This window comes from Ptychodera flava (genome assembly GCF_041260155.1).
Source record: "Ptychodera flava strain L36383 chromosome 23 unlocalized genomic scaffold, AS_Pfla_20210202 Scaffold_23__1_contigs__length_28996876_pilon, whole genome shotgun sequence".
Taxonomy (NCBI): Eukaryota; Metazoa; Hemichordata; class Enteropneusta; family Ptychoderidae; genus Ptychodera; species Ptychodera flava.
In genome coordinates this window covers 6,262,744-6,278,858 of record NW_027248277.1, presented here as the reverse complement: position 1 = coordinate 6,278,858, position 16,115 = coordinate 6,262,744, and the positions used below count along the sequence as shown (strand labels likewise).

Genomic DNA, 16,115 nt, shown 5'->3' with positions numbered 1-16,115 from the left:
TATTGCATGTACCACAATTTTTTGACACAAGAATCTTGCCGGTGGACACTGGGGAATCAAAATGGATTATTGATTATTAAAGTCTAATTCAACCATAAATTATTGTATTACATACCTAGAATCTGCATGATCAATCTCAGAGAAGAAGAGAACTCTCACTGTTCTGTAATTTGTGAAGCTAGGAAAAACGAAAACCTACCATTAAAAACAAAGTATTAGGTAGTAGGCAATTAAACATCGGGCGGTGACTGGGCATCCCCAAAAGCATGGCAATGAGGATAGGAAGAAACACCTGCCAGTGTCTTACATTGAGCTCTGCAGAGCTCTGTCACCGAAGATGCATGGCAGAGCTTCGTAAATTTCACATACACAAACTTAGGAAAGGATCGTTCATGATGCCTTGCTATATGCGTGGTAAGAGGGTGTATCTATGGAGGATGTGGTTACAAAATGTGTTGTCCAAACTGTGGCACAGAGAGTAGATAACTCTAGAAACTTAAGGGTATTTGAAAGCAATACGCCATGCTAACGGAAATTGAATGGCCTTCTATTGAGGCAAGGTTCTGGGAGACAACTGCCAAGCAGGTATGAATAACCATCCAGGGTGTAGCAGCAAAGGGGATACCCATTCATTACTTACAGAACCACCAGGCAGGTATTGAATAATATTTTAAAGGGAAGCAGCAAGGAAGTTACCCACTCATCAGGATGCCCCTATAAGCATTGCCTCAAAGACCTCTCCCAAATGCAAATGATATTAATCGAGATGACCTCATCTTCCTTTCAACATATCTTACCATTGGACCTACCTGCAGATTTGGGAGATGGGTGTTGCCGTAGGGCATCACCTCTAAGCTGATCCTGGAGTTTTCTGGGAAGGTGTGTGACCCCAGATCAGACTGAGACTCACCAAAGATATTGGGGACCATTGCAGCCTAAAGTTCCAGTTAGTGTTGAGGGTCCTCCTTAGGCTTGACAAACTAGATAGTTTCCCGGATTACCAATAACCCGTGTTTCACCACAAGCAAGTGCTACTCCAACAGGCCAGTAAGATTGATGAGGAGCTAGACATGATCTTTTCCCGTCTCCTTGAAATGTTGTAAAAGTGGAAACAGAACGGCTCAGGCTGGGTGGTTGAGGGAGTTACCACCCTCTGGCTGGAAATTGCTAGATACCAGCCAACGACAGTTGGCTCTCACATCCCACTACCTGCAGCCCTCAGAAACAAGGAGGCAATAATCAATATGAAAAACAAAGATGACAACTGCGTCCGCTGGGCGCTCCACACAGCTTTATTTCCTGCAAATCATCATGTGGACAGGTCATTGATTTACACCATCAAGGACAGGCTGGGCAAGGCCTTCAAGAGCATCAATACCCATCCCCCTTTCCCAGATTGGTAAAGTTGAGAGACAGGGAGGCCTGGCCATAAATATCTTTGGCTGGGACAAAGGCATTGTCATTGTCTTCCTCATCATTAATCAGCCAAGGGGAGTGACCAGGTTAAATATTATGTTGATTGAGGTGGCTTGGAAATCCATTACACCCGTGTTAAAGACTGCAACCAGCTCTTGAATAATCTGTCAAAGTATACCAATCACAGACACTTTTGTGCACGCTGCTTCCAAGCCTACACCAGGCACGACCTGCTGGAAGTCCAACAGCCCGAGTGCTATGGGATATCAGGAAGTTGGCTGTGAGGGTCAGGATTCCAGAATAGGGCAAAAACAAGGTCACTTGCAGAACCACAATAAGCAGCTCTCCACCCCTTTGCAATCCATGCTGACTTCGAGGCCATGATCACTAAGAGAGTCCTGAGCTCATGCCCGCGGCCAGTAACACCCCGCTGACCAAGCATCATGAGCCCTGCAGCTTCTGCTACATGGTCGTGCACTGTGACGACATTACTAAGGCCCCTGTAAAGTACAGAGGGCCAAACCAAGCAGAAAATTTCCTCTGAGTTGTCCAAGAAGAGAAGTGCAGGATAAAGGAAATCCTGGCCACCCTAGAGACTTGCAGATGACCCTGGAGGACAGCAGGGCCACTCTCTTAACCTGCTACAAGTGCCAGAACCCTCGACCTCGACCAATGTTACATCAAGGCGCAGTTCCATTGGTTGGCTCACAATGCTTGCAACCTCAAGTTTCGGCTGAGCCAAATACCACAACAATACGGTTGTCTTGTACAGCCTGTAGGGCTTTGCCTCCCATCTCCTGATGCAGGTCATCTCGAAGGTACAGCGCAGGATCATCTGCAACCCCAATAACACAGAAAAATATATCTCCTTCTCACTTGGACAGCTCCGGTTTATCGACACTGCCTAGTTTCTTTTGACCTCTTACACAAACTTGTCCGCCCAAGGTCTTCTTCATAAAAGCAAAGTACTTGCCCTGCAATGAGTGACGCACTTATGTATCAGAGGCGTCTACCCCTAAGAGTACATGGGCGACTGAGAGTGGTTCAGAGTCCAGGCACCCACCATGGATGACTGTTGATTGCTTGAGGCGACCATTGCCACCCACCCAGATGGTGCTCCTGAAGGCTACATCCTCGAGGTAGATCCCGTTACTCTGGAGCTGCACCAGGCTCACAATGACTAACCGTTTACCACATAGCCCATGGTGGTTTAGGAAGATACCATGTTTTGGTATGAGACTATCACCCCCGCCCCACATCAAGACCAAATGGACTGTCTGTATACAGTGATACAGCCTTAATTACCACAGACAGCAATATGGGCTAGACTATCTCCACATACATGATTTTTTGTCCACTTTTTCAGGACCATGTGTCCAAGGGAAATTAAAATTAAAAGATAGGTTATACTTACGGTTAGTCGTCCAAGCTTTTGAAAATATTCTTACGAGGTTATCGTTCGCCCGGTTAAAGCAATGTATTCGTTGCTTCGCTTCGATAAAGTTTGTATGTGCGATGTGTGATAGTGAGCATGCGTGCGTGAGTGCTTCACGAACTCGGTTCGAACTCGAACCCGATTGGAAACTAGCCGTATTCACTCACATGATCTCATACCTTTACCTATAACCTTACCCTAACCCTACCCAGGAATGTCCCAGGACGTGATCTGGAGACTTCCTTCCATGGACCCATTGCAACATTGGTTAAAAGAAGTTTAGCTAAGATGGTGGATACATTACTTCTTTGAGAAATTTGCAGCATGCACAGTTCAACCGACACAGATAACAACAATTAAGAATTTTTGGATGCTTTAATCTCTTTCTCACAAAAGACTATACTTTGGCTCAGAAAGCTGACAAAAAAAAACTCTTATTAGATGTTAAAATCCCAAATGGTGTTGCTGTCCACAATGTACTTCAGCTTACAATATCTCCAAATCGTCAAACACATGCTGTTCAGTGATTGGTTGAAGGATTTTTTGTTTAGTAAGAGTTATTCAGAGCCTATGAAATGGTCCGGATTTCATTCCATTTCCATGTCATTTGATGATGTACTGTCATCGGAATCTGGTGGTGAACAGGCATAACAGACCTCCTGACAAGAGGATAAGAAATACAAAGTTGCTATTCACAGAAAAATTCCAGTTCAAATAGCAATGAGATATGCATTCTGGATTTCTTCATGAAACATGTGGGCAGTTTCACAAGTGAGTTGTTAGGGAGAGATAATGATGAACTGATGTAGTTCTGTGTGTCTCACACATTGGTAATGTGATCAATTTTACCCTTCTATTTTGTGATGAAAGTTTACAATGATCAGGTGACCAGTTTGAACCAATCATTAAACTTCTTTACTTTTTTGCTGAACAGTTGCAAATCAAATCATGTTTAAGCAAATTCAGACATCAGAAACAATAATTTTGCTGTAGAGTTTCATTATTTTGATACGGTTGACTATACATAGCATATTCCTGCTACTTTAAAGTTTACAGAATGTGACATCCATAGATCATGTATTACATGTCAAGTATTCCTCGTTTGCTTAATGAAACAGCTGAACCCCTTAACTTTTACATCTTCCCAATACTCTCAGCAGTGCTTCATAACCTTAATAGACCCACCTGTATGTGTTTCCACCAACATGATTGGAACTTATTTATTATGCGGGATAGATGGTGAACCATCTTTTAAATTTACGAATATAAGCTACTCCGCTTTCCTTTTATGTTACATGCTTGTTTTCATGAGTAAATTTTTATATTGCAACATTTCAGCTATAGGGAACCTGACACTTTTGAGAAATTTGAAAAATATGAAGATCCAATTATCTCAAATTAGTTCCAATAGTTCCAATCGTATTCAATACTCTCTGCAATGCTTGAAAACCTTTATCTACCCACCTGTATGTCTTCCCAACACTCTCTGCAGTAGGCCATGTTACAGTTCTCAGATTCACAGTGATGCGTGTTGGCATCCTCTCTTTCCTTACAGATCAGACAGCGTTTCTTGCCAAGTCCAAGCAAAGCCAAACAACAACACAGCTTTGGAAAACTGTATCTGAGTGATGTCAGTATGCTGTGATCAGCCTGGATTGAAATATTGAGAATTGGAATCGGTGTATCTCAGTCAGCTTTTGTATATTTACAATACAAGTGTGTTGCTGAGAATAAAGTAAAGTCAAGTAAAATAAAGTGAAGTATAGTTGTCAACAACAATTGTTCATGCAACCATTTGTGAGCTCACTATGTTTGGTGACCTGTCTTGAGTGACACTTCTTTGAAGGTAAATAGTGTTACCGTTTAGAGAAAAGACGTATCATTCTGGTGACCTAAGTGTCGAAATGTTAATGGGATGTCGTAAACAAAGTAATAAGCGTAATATGAATATAAAGGAGGTGGTACTTGAATATTATTATAAGCATTGTGCAGGTTAGCCATTCTATTTCTCAGACTGAGTGGTTCTGTTGTGTGGGGGCGCTCCAGGACTGGACCCAGAGGTCCCCCTTCACATAACTTATGCTTTCAGTGTTTCCACGTCTCACACAATTTGTGTATCACAATGTTATTAATCGCGATTTAAGTCTAAAAACACAAACAAACAAACAAACGAACAAGAGTATGGAGATACTTACCTCAAGATTTTCTTCGCGTGCCAATCTTCTGACCTCTTTTTGCATATGTTTTAGAAAACCAATTCGTTTCTTCAAGTAGTCATTGTACAGGAATAAAATTCGTTTCTTTTCTCTCTGAAATGTAGTAAAATGTAGTGATTGAAAAGATATTGAGTCTTTATTCACCAGATTGGTATTCGAGTGGAAATCTCAGTAAGTCCCACCAACATCCCTATTTCACGCAGTACTTTAACGTTTTATTCCCATGCACATTCAGATTTGGCAAAGAATTATAATCACTTATATTTGTATAGCCCATCAATCATTAAAATTCCTTTGCACCGTAAATCTGTTGTAAGCAGAGACAATATTTTAAGCAATTTGAGTTCCATCAAATGCAGCATACGACTCAGATCATTAAAAGACCAGAATGTGCCAATCTCATCAAATGTTCGTGACATCAGAATGCTAAATTTGAATGATTGACCTTGTTGTTCAGAAGTTTAGTGGATTTTAAAGCGCCATATTAACTTGTTTATTACTATCAACCAATATGGGGAATGATACGTTGAAAAAGGGACATGAAATGATAAATACGAAGTACAACAAACAAGGGGATTGGGTGGGGGTGCAAAGTGTATCCCAAAATCACAGGGTGCAAATAAAAGTGACTGTTCGAAATTAAATCAGAAATGTGTAAAGGCAGATAGTTTATCTTGGGGCTGTAGTTGCCATGTACACAGGACATGTAACAGTTATTTGACTACATACCTTTGGGTAGAAGTAAGCACAGATAACACGACGCAGTCTCAGTCCGTAGGCTTCCAGGTAGAGAAGGAACCAAACTACAAACCAACATCCAAATATGAGATATAGAGTCGAAGACGGAAGATGTGACGGGTATGGTAAACAAGCTGAAAAAAATAAATAAATGGTTCCTTCAAAGAACGCATTTCTTTTTCGATTTCTCGCAAAGATATCTTTTCGTTTTCTATTTCTCGCTAGGACATCTTCAGTATCTTGACTAGTCACGATTGGCAAACGGTTTCTTGTTGTCCAATATGTTGAGAAAATATCTTCAAATTTTCTTTGTTACGCTTGACACACAGGCTAAATGCTGAGGAAATTTAAGCTGAAAGTCATTCGGCCACCTTTTTTAAGGTTCCAAGACAAGAAATTGACTATTTTAAACTAACAATTCTGTAGTGTTTAATAAGCTCAGAACCCCTGTAAATTGTATATTTTCGGAAAGCTTAGATATAGGGGAACATTTTGGTTACCATAGTGTCACCGCTGTTTACATAACTATCACGTGACAGGTAATTTGCATAACTTTTCAAAAATCGGTTTTCCCTATGTTTTGTTTCAATGCTTTGAGATATGCGGCTGAAATTTATGTGAGTTCAAGCTGTTTTAAGGGTCTTCAAAAGTGTGTCTCAGAATTTTTTTCAACCTTCTTAAACAGTTTTTATGCCGGAAAAACTTTCAGGGCAGTGAATTTTACCTTAGTTGATTTCTTTAAAATTGTGCTTCAAAAAAACTAAGCAAGATATAAAAAATATGAGACACACTTTGGAAGAGGGTTGTGACAGCTTGCATTCCAGCAAGTTTGAGTCAGATATTTTGAAGTATTGAGACAAAACATAGGGAAAACCGATTTTTGAAAGGTTATGCAAATTACCTTGTCACGTGATAGTTATGTAAACAATGGTGACACTGTGGTTGCCAAAATGTTCCTGTATATCTAGGCTTTCAGAAAATGTATACTTGATGGGGGTTTTGAGCTTACTAACTGTTAGAGAATTGTTAGATTAAAAAGGTCAAATTTCTTGTCTTGGAACCTTATTTAACTCGGAAGCCACAAAAGATAAAAGAGCGCATCCAAAAGTGTGCGGTGTTTACTGAATGTAGATTAGTTTTGCAACTGACACGCCTCTTTTACCATATATGGACATTTGCAGCGATCGAGTAATTTTAGGCTATAAAATAACTGACAGAAACACGAGCATGATATAAGTTTTCTGTCTAAGCCTGTCGAACGTTTGCTGGTGAAGATTGAAAGGGATTTTAAACTTAGCTATTCTTTATACGTGTAGATACGGATAGACAAAAAAGATACAATTTGAATTCTTATTCCATGTCGTCCATACCTGTATTGGTGGAGACACTGTCGATGGAATGTTCACTGTTGAACCCTGTCAACATCGTCCGGAATAAGTGTGCAACAGCGCCATCACCATAAATCCGTAACCGAATGGCATGGGTTCCTGATTATGAAGAAATGACGTCAGGTATCATCAACTACACATTGCGATAATTCCTACAGACTTTCGCCGACTGTACGTGTGCATGTTTATCGAGCGAACTATTAAAACTGTTTAATATTATTTGTATTTAAATAAGCGAAAGTGTCAGACTTGCTCAGGATTAATTTTTTCATTGTCTCTATACTCAAAAATTACACCTAGGCAGAATCGACAGCCCACATTAATTTGTCAGAAAAGTTTTAACTACATTAACAAAAGTTTTGTTTGAAAATTCTCTGGTCTGTCTTACCTTGACTATCCCTGCCTATCAATCTTGCCTTTCGTTCATTCATTAGTTTTATCGCGAACTAATGCAAATGTCGAGACGCAAAATGTCAAATCCTCGCTCAGTATGCACTGTGACTCGGCCAGTCAACCTTTCAGTCTATCATTCAGTCTGTCTGTCTGTCTGTCTGTCTGTCTGTCAGTCTGTCTGTCTGTGTATGTCTGTCTGTCTGTCTGTACGTCAGTTTTCCATCGATCAAGAAAACTTACCTTGCAAAGTGATGGTGACTTGACTATGTCTGGAGACGATATCAAGAATATGGTACAGTAGATAGTCGAATATTGATACGATAATTGATATCAAGATGTTTAGAAACACTATCAAGGTTCCACGCATCTGTTGAGAAAGAGAACGAAATCAAAGTGTTACATGAAAAACATGTTTCAGGCGTAAAGCAATGTAAACGTTCAGAAGACATTGGTAGTTGATCTGCAGTGCCACTGTGTCATCAACATCATCGTCGTAGTCTTCGTCGTCGTCATCATCATCATCATCATCATCATCATCATCACCGTTGCCTGAAAATGCTTTTCAAAATTAACAACATTTGTTACCTCAGCCAAGTTAACTGTAAGTAACTATTCGATGCTGTACTCACAAGTTTTGTCTTTTCGACGGCGATTAGTGCAAACTTTGTCGGAACTATCAGTTCGGATCTTTCTGCTTTCTTTAGCGGCATCAGTGTCCGTTTATTCTGTTAGTAAAAAGATACTCTATACATTGTCGAATAATAAGAAAGCCAATTTCAAAACAGGAAGTCGACGGGATCCAAATCAGAGAAAGATTTCTTTTTTACCCATAATATTATAGAAAACATTAAGATTCTACCAATGTTTTTACGATACTTTTGAAATTAAAATGTCGATTGTTGCTAGTCATGCAGTTTTCGCAGAACCAATTTATCAAGAGCGTCAAAGTTGCTTTAATAGATTGAAAATTGATTATGACAACGCTTTCTACAATTAGACTTGGAACCGATGAAGAGTAGAGGAGGGGCAATGGAACCTTACTACATATTTGCCCTCAATACCTGGTCTTTTCGCCTATCTTCAATTCTTCTAAAGTATGACGTCATATAGACATTGTCGAATGTTATTTCACCTGTATAGTGTTTGTTGTAGCTATGGGCACTAAATAAATATGTAAATAAATAAACAAAAAAAATATGGAAAGTTACTTTTTACATCAAAATCTTGTCTTTTTCCAAAGAAAAGATATGTTTTATCATGATGATCTTATTTTCAATGATAACTTTCGCAAAACACAGCTGACAATAAACCAAGTGATTCCTGTAATATGATACTAATCTATATCAACCTACAAATTTCGCCAAGCTTTTCAAATAGTTGTAAAATATCTTGGACCAGGCATTTTTTCACTAACCTTTTCACCACCATGATTTTACCCAAACTCACGGTTATCAATATGGTGATTGTTGACTTTTTTGACAGGGATTTTGGGATGAATAGCTTTAAGAGACATCTTGTTGTGTGGAAGCTTTCTGGAAACACGATCGGAACTAATTTGGGACAATTGGATCTTCATATTTTTCAAATTTCTCAAAAGTATTATGTTCCGTATAGCTGAATGTAGCAATATTACTAATTACTCCTAAAAACAAGTGTATAATCTAAAAAGAAAAACAGACGGGCCTATATTTTCATATTAAACCGACATTACTTCACCATCCAATTATCCCAAATTAGTTCCAATCGTGTTTGGAGTAATAAAGAGAAAAAATTGTCTAAAAATTCTCAACGCGATACCTTTTATTCCCGAAATCTAACTAGGCAATGCGCATGAAGTTATAACATGCCATTGTTATTTGTTGTTTTTTCCCTCTGAGTTGATTTTTCACTCAGAGAGCTCTAATCCGATTCGACAAATCCGAGGAGCACTGAAAATTCGCATCGACTGATTTGTTCTTTCTAGGAAGCTGCCATGATTGGTAGCATAAGGTAATTCGGATTTTACGTTGAAATTTTATTAGATTGAAAATTCCCTTAGTATTTCTGGTTATGTCTACATAATATGATATTATGGCCGTCGAGTCTATGCACACTTGATGATCCAGCTTTCCATACAATCAAACAAGCTAGGTCTCCCTGTTACTTAGCCATCGATAGTACTACGGCTTATGACCTTGCCATGGGTCAATGTGAGATAAAAACAATGAGGAACTTATATGGTTATTTAGAGTACAGATGAGATGTAAATTCAAAATGAATGAGTGTTGATAACGACTTGTGAAGTAAAACAATCGGTAGTAAATCTAGCATTTGCAACTGATCAGAGAGGTGAAATGGACTGTGCAGTGTTTATACACCTACCATCGATAAAAAATAGCGCTCAATCAAATGATTCAGTATAGCAGCAAAAAGTTCACAAATTGTGTTTTTGATAATGTTACTTAAAATTTGTCTAACAAAATGTCAAATTCTACAAATGGATGAACGTTTGCTATATCGCGAAAGCTTTACAAACATACACAATTTTCGTAACCACATTTGAATCATCAAATTTTGTCTTGGCTTGCTTTCAGCTTCTCAGAATCCCCGCCGTCTTTCTGCAACGTTTAAACATCGTCGTATGAATCACAGAATTACGGAGCTTGTACGCTTTATGCATTGGTCTGATCGTTTTTGGTAAGCGATTAAATTGCCATACCCTGGTCTTTATTTTAGAGAGTGACATGATTTTTCCCTAATTAAATGATTTATTACATACAAATAAATTTGTCAACAATTTTAATATTTTTTTGTCAATAAATCATTACGTAGATTACACACACGCAGTCTTAGCTGATCATTAAGCTTATGTTATTTCAGCATGAGTTTTGAAGTACACCAAGAAAGGAGTAACAGTAATAGGTAAATTGCGCTTTAATTTTTATTTTCTAGCATAGTGCTGCAGAAACAATAGCTTCGTCGCAGGCTAAAGATTTGTTGTACGTACCTGAAAAACATCAAAACGAAGTTGAAAGCGACGAAACCTTTAATGATGGTTGCCACGGTGACAAGCCATCGTTTCTTCGTTTCGAATTCATTTTCAACAGCGAGTCTGATGTCCTCGGCTGTTCTGATGTCGACTTTTTCTGTTCTTTGCACAACCTAGGGAAAATATGATACCACCGTTTTGAGAGCAATTATCAAGTATATTGATAAGAATCTGTGAGACAGTGGGAGTTTACAATGATTGACCTTTGACCCAAACTTCGGACGACCGGGCACCTTAAACTCGTTAACCCCTTTTAACTGTATGTAGGTCGGTCACTCTACGGAAATCGAATAACGAACCGGTGAGATACTCTATCTGTCGACTGGTCATGGTGTCGACATTCATTCCATATCGAAGTCGGCGAAATACTTCTTGTATTTATAATTCGAGGTTTACGCTTTGTCTGTTACCTCCAAAACGACTTGATGAAGTTCGAAAACGTTACCTGCCATCCCATTTCAACTTGAAAATTTTTGTCGAATTCCTCCACGGCTTGATCTGATTCCTTGTAAGTGTCACCGAACCCAGGGTTGACAGCCTCGTCTGTGTCACAGAGGGAGTCAAAACCTGTCAGAGAGGGAGAGAGAGAGAGAGAGAGAGAGAGAGAGAGAGAGAGAGAGAGAGAGAAGGGGGTTCAACTGATAGATTCAACTGTACATTAAATAAAAACTTGTGAATCCCATAAACCACAAAATGTTTACGTCACCCCCGAAAACTGCCCTAACTTGATAATCTACAATTAACCAGGATGTAGTGCCTGATACAATTCTCACCTTGTACAATCTTGCAAAGGACTGTTAATTTCATTGGTGCACACAGTAGATCTTTGACGCCAGGTACTTTGATTGCTTTGTGACATTTCCTTTCAGCTTCTTTAAATTTCTCCTTGCAGTGAACCACACCAGCGTTGAAAACATCTGAAGGAAAACAAGACGACGGGAAATTAGGAACATTCAGAGAAGAGCTGAGTTACTGAGTCATTAAGGGATAATTTTCTAATCCACTACTTGTTGGTTTCATATTAAAGCTCTTTGTGTAAGAAAAGTTTTTATTGTCATAGTTTTTCGAAATTTTTCTTAGTAGAGTTAACAGAAGAATTGGGGCCGTTTTGAATTTCAAATATCGGTAAATCTTGGTAATCTGTTTCTCTAGTACCACAATTTTCACGGTGATCCTCAAAGAATAGTTGAAATATTCCTTGAGATAAATTTGAGCAAAAGTTTAAGTCTTTCACTTTCAAGGCGCGTACTACTTTAACTGGACGTGTAGCATATGTAGCTCAGAGTATGGTCACACAATCATGTCAATCTCTCGTGTGTTAGTAAACGTTTTCTATGTGAAGGACGGCTTAAGGACTACAGAAAAATCGAGTTATTTCGGTAATTTTTTCCCGGTTGGAACGGCGGCAACCATTTGTCTTCCTGTCATTTTTATTTGTATCCTGTAACAGTCATGTAATATCCTGTGACAGTCATGTAATATCCTGTAACAGTCATGTAATATGGCAGAATATCATCACACAACAAAAATATGAAATGCATCATTCGGCGATAATCCCGTTTGTGACAGTCTCTGGGAAAATGGGTATTCAATGACATATACGTGTTCAAAAAATCACGGGAAAAGGGAGTGTCAGTGAAAACACGAAGAAGAGGAGCTTTTGTAGCAAAGCAGATCCGTGAAGGAATGAGAATACCCCTTTGAAATCTGGTAAATAATTTTCTTTTATTTTGAACATCCATGTCAGGGTTCAATTAAAAATGAGATAGTTCAAATAATGACGTCATCTTGGACACTATTATTCAAAGTTATCATGTTGCTTCAAACTATAGTGAATATAAACTAGTACAGACGAAAATACAAGGCTACACTGGGGAGTTTTCAACTATCAAATCGATCTTTACAACAATGGCATGGGTGTAGCTATATTTTGAAATTTTCTCGCTTTCCTCGGCTTTTGTAAATTGAGGGGCATCTTTTGGGCTAATTGTTTCCCATATTTCTAAAATAAGGTTGTCTTTTTTCGTTGAAAGTTCCAAGGTAAGGGGTGATTTGAAATTTTGCTGAACAATCTTAGGTATACCTAATCTCGTGACTGCCACTGCCACGCCGGGACTGAAATGTATAAATTTGTGAAGAGTATGATGACCTCGAATGAAACGCTATTAATTCACTCCACGTGCGTAAAACATTGTGTCGTACATTATAAAGTGATTAACCTTTGCATCTGTAATCCAGTTTTTCTCTGTAATTGTCTTCAGGATTCTCTTTTTTCTTGGTCTCTCTTTGCATGCCTTCATCGTCTTTCTCAACTTCCTCTTCTATTTTCACAAATTCTTCTTTCAGTTTTCCTGATATCTCCTGCATGTCTTTACTCTGAGACTGTGCAATATCAATCAAAACAGATATCATGCCATTTCTAAACAAAATTCAAAAGCTACGTCTTTGAACGATTTTAACGGTACCGGTTACTTAGCAAATTTAGACCACACTACATCTTATTTCAGCAATGCGATACTCTGACAACTCTTCTAGTGGCCAAATTTTACAACCGGCGTCTACCGTATACTGCATGAATGGCCCTATGATGACATCTCTCCACACTCCTCCACATTATTTATTCGACAAAATAGTATAAGGTTTGCCTGATTGCTTTGAAAGATCACCTAAAGGGTCAAAGTTCAAGGGTGAGTTTGTTACCTGTATATCTTTGAGGACATCTGAAAAGGGTTGATGCATTAGTTCGTAGAGTAATTTACTGTTGTTGTAGGTCAGTGATGCAGTACAGCTGATGGACCGTGAAAGCTCCCTGGCGTTGGTGAAGATGTTTGTGACCGGACCTTACATAAACAAAGGGAATACTTCGATGATACAGTGCATCTCATTATGACAACCAGAGGAGATCAACTATAAAAATGATGATGATGATGATGATGATGATGATGATGATGATGGAGGAACTGTTGATCACGTACGGTCATAAAACGTGTATGAATGTGGTTATTGTTTGAACGACGAAGAAACATTCTGCCACGGCGACGATGCTGCTGCTACTACTGATGATGATGATGATGATGATTATCATAACGACGACGACGAAAACGTCGACAACAATGATAATATTGATGACGGTGACGGTAATATCATCTTACACAATGTGCTGGTGACGGTGGTGTAGATATTAACTATTCAGCCAAAGGATGTCTCATCGACAATGATAATGTTGATGACGGTGATGGTGATATCATCTTACACAATGTGCTGGTGACGATGATGTAAATATTAATTATTCAGCCAAAGGATGTCTCATCGACAAGTATTATGGGAACTTTTATTATCAACAATGTCTATCAATATACTCCCATTCATGTAGTCACAGTGGCATTCTATAAACTGTAGTTTTTTTTCTCATTGAAATAATGACAGTTAAATTGTGAATCGTGTTGTCGGAATGTTGATTGCAATTACGAACGCCATATAAAATTCAGATACCTTGATTCAAAACAACTTACCACCTAATAACATAGCGATAGTCATGGTGCTGACGATATTTCTTCCATACTTGCTGAACAGATATGGGATAACCAGGATTATGGTACATCGAATCTGAGTGGATGTTGCAAAGCCTATAGCCAGCAGCGCCTTCAGAGCGCCCCCTATCAGCAACTTTTCTCCATCAGTGAAAGGTAGGCGGATCAACACAGTAAAATAAAGAGCTGAAAGTGAGGATGGGAGAACAATTTGATTCGTAATTTAAAAAAATTATTAAAAATGATGTATGAGTCACCTGAAAGGAACAGAGATTTTGAAAATGTCGCCACCGAAACTGTAACTGTACAAAGAATAGACAACGAAAACGGCATTCACTGATCATAAGAAAATACGAAAACAAGTCAGGAGTCGTTGAGTTTCAAATAATGTCGGTAAGGAACACTACGCTACATTATTTAAGTCCAATTTCAGGGGGTGAATGCTGTTCCCCACAGCTTACCGACGTGCAATTACTCCAAACTGTTTTGTTGTTGAGCTTCTACCGTGTGAAGAAACTCAAAGATTAGAATCGTATCCTGAAAAATCAACTAAAATTTCATTGCAAAGAAAAAGAAGATTTCTCGCCGAGAGTAACGAGCTGAGAAATGAACTATCTTCATGAACACTCACCTACGCCAACCGCTGAACCAAAACAGAACCCAAGCACTGTTTTTATTAATCTATATTCATCAGCCTTGCTCCATAACAACTTCTCCAAGCGAGGAAAATAACGACGCAATGCTTCTCTGAAACCTTCCGAAATAAATAAATAAATAAATAAATAAATAAATAAATAAATAAATAAATAAATAAATAAACGTTAACATATCTTTGCCATTAATTGTCACCTCTATTTTAAGAACCGCAGTTATGCTTTGCGATATTTTCACTTGGTTACTTATTTACAAAATTAAACCAAAGGTGAACACGCTTATACTATTTTAAGGCGTATAGCATGCATCTTTTTATTCAGTGTGAAATCTGATATTGTCGGAGGGAAGGCAAAATGTATCAAATGGTGACTTGTTGTTTTGCTTTTACCGGATTTCAACGTTTAACACCAAAACTCTCACTTAGCATGTTTTGCACATCTATACTTTGATATGCGAACTTCACTATGTAAATAAAATACGTCGTACAAGTAATAGTATGTAACATATAAAACCAAGCACCCAGCATCTCTACGGCCGCCGAATAACGTAAACTCCGCGTGAAATAACATGACATACATTCAAAGTTCATAAGAAAGAACGACAAACGTCATAAAGCAAAAACAAAAGAAAACAAAAGCAAAACGCTACTTTATGCCTACGGCTCCATTCCATCTAGCTACTGATCTATCAGAGAACGTCATAGAAACAGACTTGTCGAGAGTATTGGTTAGAATAAGTCAAAAAATGTGACGAAAAAACACATTTGAAAGTCAATGTGAAATAAGGTGTAAATTGGACATTACCTGTGGAACACTTCTGTAAACAAACGGCCAAACATTTCATTTCTCTGAGATTTCTGCAGCATAAAAGTTGAAAATAAAAGAAGAACTGTTAGTGATGTGTGGTTCTTCTTCTTATAAATGACACAAACACCGAACCGAGAACGTAGATAATGGAATTAAACGCGTTCTACAGTGCGCGTCAGGACCGGTTGCTAGGTATAATGCGCGCAACCATGGAACTCTTTGAAGACGCGCGAAGATCACGCTGAAAATCAGAGACACTGTCGTGGTTGATAGCACTTTAGAAGCGTTATCAACCATGGCAGTGCCTGTGGTGAAAATGACGAACAAATCGAATAGCACTGTTCACGGTTATGGTTTGTTACTAAATATAGCTACACGCTATGACATCGGACACTGAATGCGGACAAATTTTATCAATGTTGCATGCATAGGGTGTTTTTGCAGCTTGTTCTCTGAGTCTGAGTCGTCATATGTCTTTTAGTATTCATTGTTACACCAGCAGTCGTCTACT

At 38.6% G+C, this 16,115-nt stretch overlaps 1 protein-coding gene across 1 annotated transcript in view; it reads right to left on the bottom strand.

Annotated features, from left to right (window-relative positions):
• Positions 1-1,896: 1,896 nt before the first annotated feature.
• LOC139124096 (E3 ubiquitin-protein ligase DCST1-like) overlaps positions 1,897-16,115 on the bottom strand; it is a 46,521-nt gene continuing 32,302 nt past the window's right edge. The window contains exons 2-17 of the mRNA XM_070690233.1: positions 15,602-15,654; positions 14,776-14,898; positions 14,127-14,330; positions 13,315-13,454; positions 12,834-12,996; positions 11,388-11,531; positions 11,060-11,181; positions 10,573-10,727; positions 8,648-8,747; positions 8,216-8,311; positions 7,827-7,953; positions 7,176-7,292; positions 5,797-5,939; positions 5,047-5,160; positions 4,316-4,501; positions 1,897-3,510 (exon numbers count right to left, since the gene is read on the bottom strand). Coding sequence (XP_070546334.1) covers positions 3,439-3,510; positions 4,316-4,501; positions 5,047-5,160; positions 5,797-5,939; positions 7,176-7,292; positions 7,827-7,953; positions 8,216-8,311; positions 8,648-8,747; positions 10,573-10,727; positions 11,060-11,181; positions 11,388-11,531; positions 12,834-12,996; positions 13,315-13,454; positions 14,127-14,330; positions 14,776-14,898; positions 15,602-15,654 — 2,059 coding nt within the window. The 3' untranslated portion in view covers positions 1,897-3,438. The remainder of the gene's footprint in view (positions 3,511-4,315; positions 4,502-5,046; positions 5,161-5,796; positions 5,940-7,175; positions 7,293-7,826; positions 7,954-8,215; positions 8,312-8,647; positions 8,748-10,572; positions 10,728-11,059; positions 11,182-11,387; positions 11,532-12,833; positions 12,997-13,314; positions 13,455-14,126; positions 14,331-14,775; positions 14,899-15,601; positions 15,655-16,115) is intronic.